The following is a 20,107-nucleotide window of genomic DNA, read 5'->3' as shown; positions in this document are numbered from 1 at the left end:
CTGACAGTGGAGGAGTCCACGCTGTCAGAATACAATGTCCCAATGGAGAGGATTCCTTAATCCATGTTGCTTATGCGGATGGAGGAATCAATTCCCATTTTTTCACTCAGCCCATGGCTGATCGAAAAATAAAGTCATCTTTTGCCACTTTAAGAACATCAGATCAGTTTGGACCATGAAAATATGGATTGAAAATGCAATAATGTATGCAAAGGAATATGTTCTCATTAGGTATGTTGCTTTATATATATCTGTATATTTTACCCATAGGGGTTTATTTTACTAAAGGAACAGAGCATGTTCACTTAGCTTAGTGAATAGGTGAAGCTATCGTCTAAAGATGTTCAGGCAAAAATTAAGTTTTCTTTTATGTTCTTTGCACATGGTTGGGTATCCAGAACAAGCATAGAATACTAGGGTTATACTGATACCAGCATCCGTGCCTATACTGAGTATTTTCATGAGTACTCGTACTAGTGAAAATGCTCCAATACCTGAAACTGATACTTTTACAGTGCGATTTGAGCCCATACAAAATGAATAGGCTCAAATCATACTGCAAAGAACCGCATACAATTTGAACAGGATTCCTCCACCGCTCTTGTGTGAACTGAGGCTTGTCATAATGATTTCAGCCTGGGTTCATACAGCAGTGGTAAGGAAACCACATGCGATTCGGGCAGGAATCGCACCACATTTTTGTTCAAATAACATGCTTTTTTTTGCAGTGTCATTTGAGCCCACCTCATTTTGTATGGACTCAAATTGCACCACAAAGGTATCGATACTCAATATTGGACAGTACTTGACTGAAAGTATCAGTACTTGTACTCTCTGATAAAAATCCATTATCCCTATAGAATACCCCAAAGCTAGCATAGAATACCCAACCTTTTGGGTAATATTATTTGCACCTTTTAATGCTTTATTTACTAAGCTAAGTGAACAGCATCTACTCATTTAGTAACTTTACCACACTGTGGGGGTGAACAATGCTTTTCCTAAAGACACCAGACATTGGATTAGCTAAATGGTTCATTACATGCAACAAAAAAAAGTCAGAAACTCATCTGTGAAACACTGGTTTAGTGTGAACAAACAAGTATGATCTACATTATATTAAATAATCATAAAAAATACAAGTTTTCATTGTATAATGCGGCTTTTTTCAACCCTTTTACTCTAAAGGAACCCTCAAAAGTATTTTCAACTCTCAGGGAACCCCTACTAAAAAATGAATATATCTATAGCTGCAATAGCATGATTATAAAGTTGTAGATAAAATCTTCATCAAAATAACACAGAATGTGGAGTATTTAGTGAACATCACACACACATTTTTTAACACCTCCTGGCTGTGTACAACAAAATGATCTACAACAGTGATGGTGAACCTTGGCACCCCAGATGTTTTGGAACTACATTTCCCATGATGCTCCACTACACTGCAGAGTGCCAGAGCATCATGGGAAATGTAGTACCAAAACATCTGGGGTGCCAAGGTTCACCATCACTGATCTACAATAACAATCATTAAACAACATTATTATTATAATTATTATTATTAATAATAAAAATAATAGTAATAAAATTGTTAAAAATAAATACAGATATTACTAGCGCTTCTTACACTGGTGGTCAGGCAGCAAATTAAACCGGTATTTAAGCCGAAACCAACAATGTAATATATTGCAGCACCAATCATTAGATGTGGTGGCTGCACTACTTTCCTTGTCTTTTTTCCTTCTGTTTTCTCCTGGCAATCTGGCCAGTAACACACCTCCTGTATTAGAATGCCCCCGCTCTAGATGAATGAACACAAGGAGCACCTTTGGACAGCAGCATTGGGGTAGGGGGGTGTTAGATGTATGTACTAGCAGGTTAAACAGTTTTTTTCCCTTTTGGGATGAAGGTTCTACATTAACAAATAAAAGCTCATCATTGTCAGCACCCCTATCAGTGTTAAATGTTTTTTTTCTCATCTCTGTAACTGATACATTCTGCTGGAGAGTTTGCACTGTTGAAAAACAGACTGGCTGGATCACCAGAAATAGTAGAAAGAAAGCCTAAAAATGCATACTAATGCAGCCACCACATCTAAGAAATGGTAAGCTGCAAAATGATAAATCTTTGCCTTTGGGTTTAATACTTTTTTTAATCGGCCATTATATGAGGACCCTCAAGCAACCTCTGCAGGAACCCTAGCAACTAATGTAACCCTGGTTAGGAGTGGCTGGTACACATAGAACATGTACTCTAGTTGATTTCAGTTGTTTAGCGGTAGATATTTAATGGTGGCCATATCTAGAATTTTCCACATATGCCATACATGTGAGGGCATCTTCTCAAACTCCTCCATGACTGATGAGTACATAGCTTGTTGTTTTTAGAGATTTACATCTACTCTTTCAAATAATAGTCTGAGGGAACACATCTTCTGCATTGTCCTCACACCTTACAATCACAAGTTAAAGATCTTTATCTTAGTTTGTACTGATATCAGCAATACAGGCCCTAGGCTTTGTCATTTAACCTAGTTGTATATACATGTTTAGCTATTTACTTTAAAAAAAAAAAAAAAGATGTAGGCCTGATATGCCCACTCATCTATTTATCTTTTTACTATCTTTTATAATTTGTCATACCTATTTGACACTGATTCGATTAGCAAAATATAAACCATCTTATAACTCATTATGCTGCCCCGCCTCCTTATTCCATCTTCCCTGGTCCCGGATAATAAGGTTTTTGCATGACATCATGGGTTCCCTGGTACAACTAGACCCTTGTATGCTTGTTAGGTCCTCCTGAATTTCTTATTGTAGACCTGTTGGCCACAGCTGTACGATACCTGTGACTCCCGGGCTTGGAAATATGATGAATCCTTGCTCTGTATGCCCAAATAGGCATGAGTCCTTTTTAGGGCTTTTTTATTGGAACCACTAGACACACAATATTTGGGATTTAAGGAAACACCCCTATGCTCACCTCTTGTTTTTTAGGTCCTAACCTGGCTTAGAAAATTGTGACCAGTCACAAGGGCCTTAATGGTAAATCTGACCCTACTTATACTTAATGCGTGCGGAAAACCTGGTTGACCAATCAAAATCTTACTGTCCTTGACCAGCCTTTAAGTTACAAGTATACATGTAAGCAAACATTCATAGAAACCATTTTGTTTTAGCATGCTTTTATCAATTATAGGGGATTGAATACACACTCTCATATTGCAGTCAAAAGACTCTAGTTTGCAGTAATGACCCATAAATGACAGAATTTCAGCTTCCCATAACTAACTGCTTTCTGACATCTTAAACTGTCAACAGAGCTGCAAGGTTACCAGATGTCCCTAATCCACTGTGAGTCCCGCAGGTCCCAAAACACGCATATGGTGAAAAAAAAAACACTCCCAGTGCCAATATGCCGCTAGTTCAAAACTGTTAGGGGAGTCCCTTAAGACTCATTTACCACTTTGAAAAATGTGTATTAAATTCTGCTGTCTTAGTGTAATTTTAGATCTAGAAAAAAAAAATCGAGTTAGATTTATTATTGTCAGTGATGTGTGATTTTAGTAAAATGAAGTCTGGTTCCCGTGGTCGTATTTTGTACAGTATATAATCAATACTGTTTGCACAGCTTTATTAAATAGTTGTGGATTACACAGGGAAAAATGGAACATATATCATGCTTCTGTTTTAGAAAGATGTCATTTTTGAATAAAAAGAAGAAAAAATACCAATTTTGGGTATTCCTTTATAGGTTAATAAATACCTTTAGTTTATATTGCTGCTGTCTTTGCCTGATTGCAGCTGCATAAAATTGCATTCTGATTGACTAGTTTACACATTCCGTCATAAAGTCTATTGCTGTACACAGATTAATGAAATCAATATACATTGACCCCCCTGCTGACCACTGACCAAAGTGGTCAGCAAAGCATCAAAAAGCATTCTTATCTGTCCAAAGTCTGCATGTGCCAGGCAATTGAAATGTCTGCATTTGTAGCAAAATTACTCCTGTTCTAGATATTATATCAAGCAAAAATGGCTTTGTGTTAAGACAAGAGTTGAAAAAAGTGTGTCTTAAGCAAGTCTCGGATGATTTGAGTTTCTTTCCTGCAACTACGGATTCCTGCAATCACAGTCAGTGTTGATGGGGGAATCGCTCCTGCAGCGTCATTGTGTGCGGTGCCTTCCCGGTCGGCAGAACACAATGATTGCTGCTAGCGGCTATAGCCACAAGCCGTAATAGTATACCTAAAATACGACAAATACATTTACCATCAAACTTACTAAAGTCCACCCAAAAAAATTGTCTCAGCTTTTAGTAGACGACGGTAAATCACCTAAATCATTGGTAAATTACCTAAATATTTTACATAAAAGTGAAAAATTTGATTAAACCTGTTTTTTTCAGTTAATTACCCAAGGAGAGGGGAAACAGTTTAATTAGCAGGCACTGTCAGTGTCACTTCTCAGATTAAAAACTGTTTTGTAAAGTGGGTGGTCAGACAACAGGCATCTGCCTCACCCATAGAAATAACATTGAAAGCCGAAAAACGATCAAATATACATTGCTCATCACATTACTTGATTACAAATTAATAACAACAAAAAAAACTACTCTAATCTTCCTTATAATGACCTCTGAAATGGAGTGTGGTAGGCATTCTAGCTTTGCTACTCTGTATAGGCATAAAACCAAATCAAAATGAGAAGACTTTAGAGTCACTTAATTTCCCTGACTTTTGGTGTACACTACTTAATTCACATATTGTTCAGAATGCATAGTTTAAAAAATAAATAATTACATAAATAAAATGCTTTGGAAAGACTCTTTCCATGCCTATTAAAATATTATTATAGAACAGAAGGAGGAGATAATTATAGAATATTATGGTAATGTGGTTAGTATGGTAATGTGGCTGTTTTCTATGATAATCTATTGACCTGAAAAATCATGGCACTTTTTGTCAACCAACACAGAAACATATCTTATATCATATATCAGTTGGTCATACACATATAGATTTATTTCATTCAGCCTGCAGATGTGAAATAAATGTAACAGATTCCTCCACCTACACTAAAGGTGTCCATTCATGGATCTAAGTTCGACCGGTTCATTGGGGACTAGCTGAATATTGATCCATATATGGGCAGGCTGGTTGTACAGAAGTCAATCTACCAATTGACTTCTGTACAACCAGTCTTTCAGGTTTTTCCTGATCAAGCAGTACCGCTTGCTATAACATAGAAGGATTCCCCCATCCAAACACTGGTTGAACAAATAAAAAGAATAATGTATGGCGTGCCTAACAGCATGGATGGATGAGTCCCCCCGTGACAGGTGGTGCCAGCTGTTAAAATGCCCAAAGAATATCTAAATCTGATTGGATGCCTGCACTGATCAGCCAACAATTTTTCTACAGGCTCCTTCAACAAAATTTGATTGCACAATTAACTTTTGTCGAACAGAGCAGTAGGGCCAAACGCTGATTGAATTTCAGCCGACCCAACAGGAATTGGCTGCAATCTGATCAATATATGGCCAGCTTAGGAAATCCAAAAAGGACGAAGCAAACTGTATTGTGCCAGGACTGTTACAAGTCATATGGAACAGCATCACTCAATGAGTTAAAACACTGAACCTAAGAGATGCCATGAGAATTATATTAGTTAGAAGGCTGTGACAACTAATTTGGCTACAGGGGACAGAGTATTTGAGTCTAAAATAGGCCTTTGCTGTTATTATTTCTGGTAAGGGGGACCAGGGGTTTTCACAATTAAAGGAATTCTTGAGATTCCTGTTGAGAAAACTGTTTGGAAGCATCCAATACATTTCAATCTCAATGATGCGATTGCTCTAATGGGGCTCATAAGAGCCAAGATACATTTTGACTAATGTCAATGTGCAATGCAAATACTTGTATAATAAAACAATCTCTCTTTCTATTATCAATGTACCTGTTGACTTCCCTGTCTATTTCCACTTTGAAGAGCTTTATTTGTACAATAAAAACTATGTATCTAACCCATAAGGCCTATGTCAGGGGTACCCTGATATCAATTGAGGCTCAAAACAAGAAAGAAAGATTAAATGAAATAAAAACAATACTAAAGGAATTATATGAGTTAGAACAGCTGCATAAAAAGAAAAAAGAATTAGACATATAACACCAGATACACCAGATAGTACTAAAAAGTAATGAGTTAAATGTGTTACTGGAGCAAACGACAAGAAGGGCCTTCACTAGAGTGAATAAAGAAAGGTATCAATGGGGTAGTACCTGGAAAGAGTATTAACCCCCCTAGCGGTAATCCCGAGTCTGGCTCGGGTTGGGAATTTGCTAGCAGGAGTGGTAACTCCGAGCCAGACTCTTACAGATTACAGTGCTGTATTAAAAAATTACACACCCCCTTTGTCCCTAGTGGTCTGTGCAATGCCCTGCATGCACTTTTATATTATAAATACAGTTTTTTCTGCCTGAAATTTGGATTAGAATGTCCATAGCAACCAAAACGTGTCCCCTTTTTCAGTGTTTTAGGATTTGATTACATTATTGAATAATTTTTATTATTCTTTATTATATTATAAACTTTATCATAACTGGGATGTCTGCTAGACTCTGGTTTGAACAGATTTAAGAGAGTTATTCCTAAGAATTACAGGACTACAAAATAAAACGCCAGATTTCCATGCAAAATAATTGTACCGCTTTCAGCACCTAAAACCAGACTGAATAATACCACCAGGGAGGTTAAAGAAAAAGGAATTGGTAAGCTTTATAGAAAAAAATTAAAATGGCTCAGGAAAACTGGTATACTTTACACCAGATATTGCAAGAGTATTCCAAAAGTACTATAGTACATTATACTCAGTAAGATCAACTGGGGAACAAGCAAAAGAATTAGAAAGAAGGGAAAAGATAAAAACAAACTCAAAAGAAGCCAGGCTACCTAAATTAATTGAACAACTGTTAGTTTTAGAGAGACCCATAAAACAGGAATACATTTTCATAGCAATAAAGGATACAGGTATGGGAAAAGCCCAGGGCCGGTTGGATTCCCGGTTAGTTATTATAAAAAATGTAAAGATTAGTTGGAACCGAAATTGTGTTCATATTTGAATTCTATAAGAGAGGGGACTGAGGTAAGGAAAGAATCACTGCTGGCTTACATCACAGTAATAGCTAAAGCTGATAAAAATATAACTGAGTGTGCTAGTTATAGACCAATATCACTTTTAAATGCAGATACAAAGTTATATGTCAACATTTTAGCAACTAGAATGAATGATTGATGTTGGAGTGGATACATACAGATCAAGTAAACTTCATCCCCGGAAGGGAATGAAGAAACAATGGGATGAGAACACTGCTCTTCTTACAAAAAATAAACAGAGACGAGTTCCCAGTTCTATTCCTGTCAATAGATTCTGAGAAAGCATTTGACAGGGTAGGCTGAAGATTCATGATTGCTACACTAGAGGAAATAGGCATTGGACCAAAAATGATTCAAAGGATAATAACTTGATATAAACATCCAACGGCAGCAGTAAAGATCATTGGGACCTTGTACCAACCCTTCAGACTGTTTAACGGTACAAGGCAGGGGTGTCCCCTGTCACCCCGGTTGTTTACGCTGTCACTAGAACCTTTGCTACCTACTATCCGGAATAGTGTTGATATAAAATAGGTAAGGATAGGAGAAGAGGAACATAAAGTGGTGGCATACATGGATGATATCTTGTTTTGCGTTATATGTTCTAGAACAACACTACCAAATATAATGAAATAAAAAGTATTATGGAGAATTATAAAATCTAAAAATTTACCCTTCCAAATCAGACATTGTAAACATCAATATAATTAAGAAAGATGAACAACATTTAGAAGAGGAGTTCCTGTTTACATCACAGAAATAAATAAAATATTTGGGAATAAAATTAACAGCGTCTTTGAAAGACATATATCAAATGAATTATATCCCCTTATTTAATGTGATCAAAGAGGGAATTTAAAGAAATTTAAAGAAATTTAAAAAGGCCACTTTCCTGAGTAGGACGTATAAATATTGTTAAGATGGGAATCTTGCTAAAAATTCTTTATAACTTTCAAATGCTCCCGATATATGTGCCACAAGCCTACTTCAGGATTATATATATATATGACAGAATAAAAAAACAAGAATACAGTACGCAGTATTAAGCAAGGATAAAACACATGGCAGAATGGCTGTAACAGATTTTAAAATGTACTATAATTCCAATCTATATGAATAGTAGATTTGACATTTAAGGATGGGTAAAAATAGATAACACATTAACTACGGCACTTGTTGATCAGGTGATTTGGGTACCACAACAGTATTGTAATCTTTTTAAGGACACAATTTATATATTTATTCAGGATTTGGGACCTGATTCACATACAAGTAAAATGGGAATACAATTCACCTTTAATACCCCTCATGCGAAAAAGTAATTTTTTTTACCAGGGAGAGAAACGATATTTAGAGAATGGATAAAAGCGTAAAATGCACACTTAGAATATCTTATGTAAGAAGGAGAATATGCACAATTCAGGCACAATTCAGGCACAAAAGGGAATCATTTTTGATAGATGAAAGACAATATTATCAGTTAAGACACTTTATAAGGACATTACCACAACCAATACGATCAGAAGAAAGTTTATTACCACTTGAAAAATTGCTTAGCCTACAGGTGGTACCGAAGTATTGTATCTCCTAAATCTATAAGATCCTTACCATAATGGCTGAGACAGTGGTACCGCCTTTTTGTAGAAATATGGTAAAGTAAACTTGGTACACACTGGACTGAGAAAAAATACTGAAATTGGCAAAGACACAAACACAATAGAAATGAATAATAAATGCCTGTCACAATGGTATGTAACACCTACCAAAATACTTAAATATCCAGAGAAATCATCAATCAGGTTCTGGGATAAGAGGAACATAGGCGCATATATGGTGTCCAAAAATTTAGGAGATTTGGCAAGCGGTTATACAACAGATACAGGAAGTAACGGGAACAAGTATGCCTAAAGACCCAGGAACTTATTTATTGCATAACACTAAATTTACAATAAAGTAAGCATATGGTGACACCACACCTAATAAATGCAGCAAAATATCTGATCCCAAAAGGTTCGCAGAGAGTCCAACAATAAGAGACTGGGTAAAAAGGGTAGAATATATATATATAATATGGAATATGGAAGAATTGTATCATTATGCAGAAGGAAAAATAGAAAATGGTTTAATTAAATGGAGAGGTTGATTAGAGATTAAGAGTACAACAAAATATTGTGAGTTATTGGAAGTCTGAGAGGAGAAAAGAAGGGTATGGAGGAAAAGGAAAGCATTTGTAATATATTTTAAAAAACAGAGAGAGATTATGAGAATGGAATTGGGAAGGTTTTTGTGAAAGAAACTGTGAATAAAGTGTGTATATTTTGTATAAATGAAAATGAATAAAAATGTAAAAAGAAAATCTATCTATCTATCTATCTATCTATCTATCTATCTATCTATCTATCTATCTATCTATCTATCTATCTATCTATCTTTCTTTAAACTGAGACTAAACTCTTGTTTTAACACCTCTTGCCACCCACATAATGCATATGTTTGGTGGTAAAGCTTTAACATCCACACAATGCACAGCTCTTTGTATATTCTAATGATCAGGTACTGGCAGGACCGGCTCATGAACATATTATCACTGTGACAGCCAATAACAGTGGTCACATGACTAGGCAGACCTTCTCAACCCCCATGCATATGAGCCCTGATAAACGGATGCTGGGGTGAGCGGGAAGCGGTTAAAAAAGCAATTTTTTTTTCAAGTATGTATTAATTGAAAAAAAAAAAAAAAAAACATATTGCTTTTAGCCTCCTCCAAATTCTTTTTTTTTTTGCTGCTACTATTGTGATCTGAGGGTGGCTATGTTCATTCTCCATGGTCCCGCTGTGTGTAGGAATATAGCTACTCTCTCTTGCTTTCACTCCCAAGATGGACTATGGACTATGGGATGTGCATGTGCATATAGCAGTGCACATAACTAACGCGGTCTGCTCGTTCCAAGCCTACAAAAGTGAGGGGAAATTAAGAGGTTCAGGATCTGATGGAGGTCATTACAGATAGAAAAACACAGTAAGAAACTATTATATAAAAAATTGATTCCAGGGCCATTAAAGCTGAAGTAAAGCCATAGATTTAACAGTTTCAAACAACAGTTACATTTATGGCACATGTCGGGAATGTAACTGTCACATTGGATGTGCTCTCAACCAAACTGTCAAACCATCTAATGGCCGGTGTCATAACTAATCACATGTGCAGCACCATGGCAATTGAAGATCAAACAGAGGCTAAGATGGCAGCTTCCTTGGCTGAAAACAATAGAAGAGTTTACTGTAAATAGTGGACGTGTTTAGATGTATTATTTTTGGAGAATTAGGATATTGTTCAGTGTCACTTTAATACTATTCATTAATATATTCATCTACCTACCTTTCAGTCCACTCTTTTACCATAAAATATCTGTCTGTCAATTGATTGACCTGTTTGTATGTCTTTTTCTCTTACTCTTTCTATGTATGTCAATATTAATTGCCCAACAGTATTTTTAAAATGTCCTCACAGTAGGTCTGTTTTTCCTTACTTTAGGTTGATTCGGAGTCTGGACAACCTGGAACCTTTGTTGTGAACTGAAGGAGTTATAATGACCTTGTAACCATCATACAGGAAGTTCTGTACCACTAGCATAGTGCAAATCTTACATATCTCAAACATAGTAGCACCACAGTGTCATTCACCATGAATAATTCTCACACATTTTCAGATACCGATCCCATTAGCCCGACACGTTTTCAGGTCAATGTAGTAAATGAGGGCTATGACAACCCTGTCTGTGAAGGAGATAAAGACCCACCGCAATACGAGGAAACATCTTTTTCTGGTGAAGACAACGGGCTTAGAATGAATTATGGGCAAGGGAATAGGGAGATGTACAACAGCATCCTACACAATGGAGACACCATTAAGACAGAAGTAGGTTTCCATCCTTATGACACTCACAGCCACACATACTATATGAAAACATTTGGACACAACACGATGGATGCCGTTCCCAAGATTGATTATTACAGAAACACTGGCAGCATCTCGGGGATAAAGAAAAGTCGCCCAAGCCTGGCAGAAATCCATGAGCAGCTGTCAAAGGTAAGCCAAGTGAAGCAAGCATTTCATGTTTTATTTTTGTTGTTCATTTTTACAAAAGAGGACAGAGAGCGGATCAGTGACACAAAATGATTACTCTTTTAGCAAATTAAAGGGATCCAGAGACTTTCTATTAAGGGAGGCAATAGATTTTTTATGTTATCTCAAATAGTTTGTTAGAGTACAAATGACACCTGAATAGGCCCAGCACAACAGCACAGCTTGAAGAGCAGCAGTGTGTCTTATTATTGTTGAACCACATAGGGCTGATAAATGAATACATCTTCTTGTGTGACCTCATCCTTTCCCATAAAAATAGCACTGTTTGGTTTATGTCATTCTATACTTCAAAAGTTCAGCTAAAACTTAGCCTGTAATAAAGAGGTATGGAAGCTGCTATTGCTGAATGAATTGAGACCACCTACCTCCAGCATTGTTAATACTGATTCTGGGGCAATTTTCACTCCCATTGGCCACAGTTCAGTCCCCCTAATATTTGAAGGACAGTAAACTAAACTGCACCTGCTGCATCCAATCAGGTGCAGGGGCTGTTCAGGTAATCTGCACCAGCTGACGGAAGTCAATAGCTTGGCAAGGGGGGGGGTTGTCATTCTGCACTGTATAGTGTGGATGGAGGAATCTGGCAATATCTATACATATATTGCCAGCTTTACTGGTTATAAATTCAGTAGAGCGTCTGATATTTTTAGCTTTTGTTATAAAATGTACTTGTATCTTTGATAGCAGGATCATATATGAGACACCAAAACACTGTAACATGGACAGGCACTAAACAATGTGACATTTTTTTTGTTTTTCAAGGTTCTAATTTCTCCCAAAATAACCATAAGGGACTCCTAATGATTAGCAGTATTTGGCTGCCTACAGAAGGGCAGATTCCAGACTAGCAGTGATGACAGATCAGCATGTTACTGGCAAGATACCTATACCAGCATTTTTCGGGGGGGGGGGGGGGGGGCTGGCATCATTTTAAGGGCACCCATGCTCTGCCCCTTTTTGACAAGATAATGAAGAGGAGGGGCTTAGTAATCATATAAAGCACCGACATGCAAAGGTTTGAGAAACCTGATGAAAAAGCTGAATGTCAAGCTGCCATTGTCTGATTAGCAAATTCCAATCAGATTTTAACCCCTACCCTGCCCTGCCCCTAAGCCTGTCCCTAAACACGCCCTTGTAAATGATCTCATGAAAGAACATTGTTAAATGTTTTATGCAGAATTAATTTCCAAAGAGAAACATTAACAACAGCTTTAACAATATTAACATAAAGCATATCAGTGCCTATCAGTGCAGCCTCATCAGTGCCCATCTGTGCAGCCTCATCAGTGCCCATCAGTGCAGCCAATCAGTGCCCATCAGTAAAGTCCCATCCCTATAGCGGTATTGGAAACACTCCTCTCAGAGCCTTCTAATACCATAAATTACTCCACAAGATGTGTTTATAGAATGAAAAGAACAGGTTTCATGGTGCAGTACTTCAATTTAAAAGGTATTTATTCTTAAAAAATTGTAGGCACTGACGATATTCAGTGTGTTTAAAACCAGCTGCGGCTCATGCCAGCCCGCTGGTGCGCAGTGACCTCAAGATCTGTAGTTCTGCCCCACACGTTTCCCCATACAAGGCTTCGACTGGGAAAGTGATCCTTCCTGTGTGTGCCTATCTGATCTCTATAATTTGAGATCCATCACATCTGGTATTGTCTATCTGAGAAGTTCGTCCTGATTGTTCACATGGTTTTTTGCACTTGATGGACTACACATTCAAATTTTTTATATTTGCAAATTTGCGCTTTTTTGAGCTCATTAGTTAATTTGAGCGCATGCTGGCACTCTTATGTGCTTCTTTGAGTTTTGGGATTGCGCATCTTTATTGGATACACGCGTACTACAATTGGCCTTTGAATGTTCTGTTGAATAAGTGGAAAAACACTGACTCATAGTGATTTTTCACAACTTTTAAAGATTGCCATGCTAATCACCACTCAGTCTTGTACCATTTCACTGCCTAATTATCACAAGCATCAAAGATGACTTGATTTGCATTGCTTATAAATGTTATTTTTCCCTTATGCATAAAGATTGCAGACTCTTAACTCCAAGCCCACTAAGACATTCCTATTTGTTTTAAAGCGTATCTATGATCAAAAGGTAAAATCATACATTAATCTCCACATTGTATTACAAATATTTTTATATATATATATATTACTCTGAATCAGCCTTTCCCAACCTTATCAACACGGAAGAACCCTTGAAATAATTCTCTAGTCTTGGGGAACCCCTGCTAAAAATTAGAAATCTACAACTCTATTCACTTTAAAGTCAACAAAGAGGACAAGGGGGCACTCTTTACGTCTAGAGGAGAAGAGATTTCATCTCCAAATACGGAAAGGTTTCTTCACAGTAAGAGCTGTGAAAATGTGGAATAGACTCCCTGCAGAGGTGGTTATGGCCAGCTCAGTGGATTGCTTTAAGAAAGGCCTGGATTATTTCCTAAGTGTACGTAATATAACTGGGTACTAAAATTTATAGGTAAAGTTGATCCGGGGAAAATCCGATTGCCTCTCAGGGGATCAGGAAGGAATTTTTTCCCCTGCTTTAGCAAATTGGATCATGCTCTGCTGGGGTTTTTTGCCTTCCTCTGGATCAACTGTGGGTATATAATTGGGTAAATGGGCTGGTATATGTATATGTGTATGTATGTGTGTGTATGTGTATGTGTATGTATGTATGTATGTATGTATATATATATATATATATATATATATATATATATATATATATATATAGTATATATTTTATTTATTTTTTTTTTTATTTTTTTTTTTTTTTATTATTTATTTATTTATTTATTTTTTTATTTATTTTTATTTTTTATTTTTTATTTTTTTTTGGTTGAACTGGATGGACTTGTGTCTTTTTTCAACCTGACTAACTATGTAACTATGTAACTATGTAACTCATGATACATTAGTGTGATGGTCAGTGGGAAGAATGGTCCTTACACTTGTGGTCATTGGAAAGAATTACCTCCTTACAGATAAAAAGATCAATGGTGTCGGTAGGAGCTTATCCGAGAGGCAGAAATGGCCCAATGCTGAAGGAACCCCTAGCAACTTCTGGAGGAACCCTAGGTTTCCACCAACCCCTGGTTGCGAATCACTGCTCTGAATGATCTTGAAGTTTGTAAACTTACTTTGTGAAGATCCCACACATTTGCCTCCTTGAAATCTGTGACATGTAGATACTATGCCCTGTGATTTGGCAGTGCCGTGCCACACATTTCTCAGAGCCTGCCTTCTGAACAACAGAGGTGCTGAGAGAGGAAGAGTTTCAGGAGGCAGAATCAGTACAGGAATAGTACATCAAAGTAACAGTACCACAGATACGTGTGCTAACTAAAAATAGTCTAATGGACAGCTGCTGCTCCAATTATTGATAATATCAATACAAACAGTCATATATAGTATGAGTAGCACATGTCCACACACCTACCTAAAATCACCTATGTGCCAATATATGGGTACTTAAAAATGTGAATTAAAAATTTAAATAATGTAACCATAAATCATGAAATAATAATGCTTCACTTATACCATCTCTAAACAAAACCTAATTAGATGAATGTATACAATTGTGCAAATAAAAGAGTGCAAATACAAACATCTTTTTGTGTGCAAAACAAGCAAAAAAATGTGCAAACTTCGATAGCAAGATAGCAACATGAAAGTGCTTAAAGTGGTTGTAAACCCTTACAAACCACTTTGACCTACATGTAAGCCTAGATTAAGGCTTACCTGTAGGTCTGAGTAATATCTTCTAAACTTACACAGTTTAGGAGATATTTACAAAAAGACAGCGGTGGGCAGGTGCACTGAGCATGCTGCTGCTAACGGCGATATGCATGCGCGGAAGTGACGTCATCGCTGCTCCGGCACTGTGAGTGACCGGAGCAGCGATACCCAGAAGAAGATGGACGCTCTGTGCTACAGGGGACAGCAGTGACATTGCTGGCTCCTGTGTCAGGTAAGTGACACATAATGGACTACTATGCGATGCATAGTAGCCCATTATGCTATACCTTTGCAGGGAGACAAAGAGGAAGTAAACCCAATAAAGGGTCTGGAGGATCTCACCAACGAGGAAAGATTGCAAGCACAAACGTATTCTCTCTGAAGATGAGATACTTGAGAGCGGATATGATTTCAATGTACAAATACCGTACTGGTGACCCCACAATAGGGATAAAACTTTTCTGTGAAAAGAGAATAAAAAAAGTACTAATAAAAAGACACGTGGCCATTCACTAAAACTAGAAGAGAAGCGGTTTAACCTTAAACTGTGTAGAGGGTTCTTTACTGTAAGAGCGGTATGTGGAATTCTCTTCCACAGGCACTGGTTTCAGCAGGGAGCATAGCTAATTTAAAAAAACTATTAGATAGGCACCTGAACGACCAACATACAGGTATATACAATGTAATACTGACATAAAAACATACACATAGGTTGGACTTGATGGACTTGTGTCTTTTTCCAACCTCACTAACTATGTAATAAAGTTGCAATGTAAAGTCCCAGCTCCTCTTCACAGTAATAAAAATCCACCAAAAGTGATCCAGGACAATGTGAATCTTTCACCACTCTCACTAAATCAAACTCACCAGATCAATATATAGGTCAAATTATAAACCAGCATACATGCCAAATCTCTCCCAGCGGTCACTAAATGTACTCCTCTCTCCACATAGGCATTGGTCAGAATCCCATCTCATATATCATAGCATCCAGTGTGGGAAATAAAAAGAAGGAAGGAGGCTCCTATCTTGTAAAATCGTAACAACTGGCTTTATTTAAAATAAGTAAATATTCCACTTACATGTAAAAAGTGTCTGTCAGACACTATGGAAAACTAGCTGAGTTGTGTTAGTCATTCGCCTCCAGTCCATACTGGAATCACTGTTTACAGGCAGCAAGGTACCTTGGGATCTGGAGTCCTTATACATTGAAAGTAAACAGCAGAGGCACCAGGGTATGTAAAGTTCTCTCTTGTTTAAACTGTTATTTCTGAGCTTTGTCTCAATTACAACACATGGGCTATGTGCAGGAAGTGGGAGGACTGTACGAGTTGCCACCTCATCCCTTTAAACCCAAACACATATGAATTGCACAGGTTTTGAGGCTAATTCAATGCATATAAGGTACTAAGAGAGTTTAATTACCACCTTAATCAGCCAGAGAACCTGTGTAATTCATATGTGTTCGGGTTCAAAGGGATGGGGTGAGCACCCTAAACTGCAGGATGGTTATCATTTTCATTTGCACTGTCAGGATCTTGTGTGCCAAGGCACCAAATCCTCTGAATCCAGGCTAACCCACACAAAAAGAGTGCAATACCTAGTAACGTAGGTAGTAAGAAAAATTACAGTGATCACAATATTGCTTTACTAATAGTCTAGCCATTCTCTGGTTTTTAGAAAACATACTTACCAGTCTGACCTGTCTACTAGTAAATTTTTGGTCTCTTCACTGTTCACATATTATGATGGTTTGCGGTATGCATGCCCTACACCAGAATAGCACGTATAATTCAAGAGCCAGTCAGTTTAATCCCAGATGTCAGAACATATGTACTTCGCTGAGCAACAACAAAGGGGTCTAAAATAAGTCAGTTACCAGCTGAATTGTTTTTTAACATGTTGTCTACATATCCTTAGGAATTAGTCCAGCTCTGCCCAGGCTTGTTGTCAAAAGTGTAAAGTGACCAGTTTTGTAAATCTGTAGATTTGGGTCATAGGTGGGAAGGGTATGATAATGTTTACAGACGGCCAATATGGACTTGATTTAGGAGAGAGATATACACTCTATGTGGTTATTTAGTGACTGATCACATAAACTGTAATATATAGACACGCTACAGGAGCCTCTAATAATACTCTCCGTATTGTAGCATATTTGTAACAAATTGTGTACTACAGTATGTGTCATCGTATAGCAATTGTCTGATGGTAGCTGCACACTGGATGAGTGCTGAGAGAGGACAGATATGTGCTGAGGGAGGACCAACAAGGGATGAGGGAGCACAGATATGGGCTGCTGGAGAAGAGACACGGGCAAAGGGATGGCCAACAAGGGCTGAGGGAGCTCAAACCATAAAATAACAGAAATCGCTAGATCAAAATTGGATAAAAGTGTTCAAGATCATTTTAATGGTTGATAAAAAAAAGTAATATAAAAAATCCAATGTGTTTTGGGGCAACATTACTACCCCTTCATCAGAGCTCAAGAAAGGATAAAACTTGGATGGACCTAGGGAAACCAGTCATTTCACAGATCTACAGTACATTAGAACCAGTATAACTCTCCTCATGGAGAAACAATTTGACAGCAGCTGCTGAACAGCAATGGAGGTATGGAGCTAGGGAGGATAGACATAGGCTGAGGGAGGATAGACTTTGGCTAAAGAAGGATAGAGATGGGTTGAGGGAAGATGGACATGGGCTGAGGAAGGATAGACATGACAGAGGGAGGATAAACATGAGCTGAGGGAGGAGAGACATGGGCTAAGTCTTTGAACAACATTGTTATCAGTACATATGACCTGGTCAAAAAGAGTTAAGGACATAAATAAACCCATAATTAACAGTGGTGACAGACACAAACAACCTTTTCCTTAGGCAGGAAGCAGCTGAAATTCGAACCATGTATGGGTACTTGGGTACAACCAGCCTGCTGGATTCTCTTGCAATTATCGTTAGCGGCAGCTATAGCCGCTAGAGATAATCTCTGTCCTCTCCCATTGGGGGCGGATTCCCCTGCCCTCCCCTGAGCCCCCCCCCCCCCCCCCCCCCCGCCGGGAAAAGGCAATGGCCTGGCAGGAGGGATTTACTGCATCAACACTATCTATGTTAATGGGGGAATCAAGCAAATTTTTTTTCCACAACTCGTTGTTGCAGGAAAGAAATTCGCTCCATGTATGGCCGGCCTTAGAAAGACTCATGGATCCTCAGATTTTATTGAAGTGCTTAGGAAAGACTTGTCACTATCAGTGTTACCTTGTAAACATAAAGAAGACACAAGTTTGTACCAACATAACTGTGTTAATATAACATTAATAATGACAATTAAAAGACAAAAGTTGGACAATTGTGCCACAAAATATATTTTTCAGAGACTGACATCAGGAAGCAATGCTGCACAGTCCAGTATGTCTATAAGATGCTTTGTTGGCTCCTGGAAGGCGAATCTTGGGGTATCTTGGTCTTTTGGATGAGATGTTCTTTCTCACTTTCTAAGAGCAATCTACCCTCCTTTCTAAATGTTTTACTGTGTTGAACTTTTGAGGCACAATGGCCTCTTCTCCAATATTCAAAAAAGAGGCCATCATGCCTCGAAAATATGCACTCAAACCTATTTAGTTAGCCAATAAATGGTATTATTCTAAATCTGAACCTCTGCATTTTTTGATTTTTAACCTGTTCAGATCTGTGTTATAGCCGAATGATGGCTACAGAGCGGACCTGCTTCGTAGGGAGTACGTCTATTGATGTCCTCCCGTGCTGAGCGGCCTGCGTGCCTCCTGCAAGATCCCGACCCCTTACCACGTGATCAGCTGTCAGCCAATGACAGCTGATCATGTGATGTAAACAGAGCCGTAATCGATGGCTCTGAGAGGGATATCGGTCCCGATCACGGAGAGCTGCCGCCAGCTCCTCAGTGCCCACCTGTGCCACCTGCCACTGCCACCAACAGTACACAACAGTGCCACCTACCAGTTCCACCCATCAGTGCCCACAATGCCACCTATCAGTGCCCACAGTGCCATCTATCAGTGCCCACAATCAGTGCCTCATCAACAGTGCTGCACATCAGTGCCACCTATCAGTGCCCATCAGCGTCACCTACCATTGCCCATCAGTGCCACCTATCAGTGCCCATCAGTGCCATCTATCAGTGGTACCTATTAGTGCCCATCAGTGCCACCCATCAGGGCCCATCAGTGCCACCTTATCTGTGTCCATCAATGCCGCCTTATCCGTGCCCATCGGTACCGCCTTATCTGTCCCTATCAGTGCTGCCTTATCTGTGCCTATCAGTGCCGCCTTAACTGTGCCTATCAGTGCCCATTAATGCAGCCTATCAGTGCCCAGCAGTGCTGCCTCATCAGCGCATATCAATGAAGGAGAAAAATCACCTGTTTGCAAAATTTTCCAATTTTTTTGTTTGTTTAGCAAAAAATAAAAATCCCAGCTGTGATTAAATACCACCAAAAAAAGCTCTATTTGTGTGAAAAAAATTATAAAAATTTAATATGGGTGCAGTGTTGCATGACCGCGCAATTTTCATTCAAAGTGCATCAGCGCTGAAAGCTGAAAATTGGTCTGGGCAGGAGGGGGGTTCAAGTGCCCAGTAACCAAGTGGTTAATGTACTGATATTAATTATGCTGCATTGCTATTAATATATTGATAAACCACTTATATACTGGTGCACCTTCTGTTTTCTTTTTATTTTTGGTAATGTGCTATTATGTAAGAATTTTATATAATGATGTTTTGGGTTTGGGTAATAATGTGGATGATGCAGACTTCTGTTCTGTATTTATGGCCATTGGCAGACTCAAAAGAGTATGGATAAATATCCTGCCACATGGTTACTGATCCCTGGATTTATATGCCAATTATCAAACAGCCTCCTCTGAGTATTTCTAATTCTGCTTGAATCATACTGAGTACACGTAGTCCTAAAACTTCCTTGGGCCACTGAGTGTAATTGCTGCCCAGAGAATAGTCATCTGTAGTAGCAGATGGACTTGGAAGCTGCGAGAAGCTATCTGGGACC

At 38.3% G+C, this 20,107-nt stretch overlaps 1 protein-coding gene across 3 annotated transcripts in view; it reads left to right on the top strand.

Annotated features, from left to right (window-relative positions):
- The window catches only part of SLC12A1 (solute carrier family 12 member 1), a 198,370-nt gene that overhangs the window by 1,665 nt on the left and 176,598 nt on the right, over window positions 1-20,107 (top strand). For all 3 annotated transcript variants that reach the window (XM_077471959.1, XM_077471960.1, XM_077471961.1), the window contains exon 2: window positions 10,699-11,253. In XM_077471959.1, coding sequence (XP_077328085.1) covers window positions 10,849-11,253 — 405 coding nt within the window. In that variant the 5' untranslated portion in view covers window positions 10,699-10,848. The remainder of the gene's footprint in view (window positions 1-10,698; window positions 11,254-20,107) is intronic.

The sequence above is a fragment of the Lithobates pipiens genome, unplaced genomic scaffold, assembly GCF_037356315.1.
Source record: "Lithobates pipiens isolate NorthernLeopardFrog02 unplaced genomic scaffold, aLitPip1_a1.2 Scaffold_8, whole genome shotgun sequence".
NCBI classification, from domain to species: Eukaryota; Metazoa; Chordata; class Amphibia; order Anura; family Ranidae; genus Lithobates; species Lithobates pipiens.
This window is presented reverse-complemented; position numbering and strand designations above follow the sequence as displayed.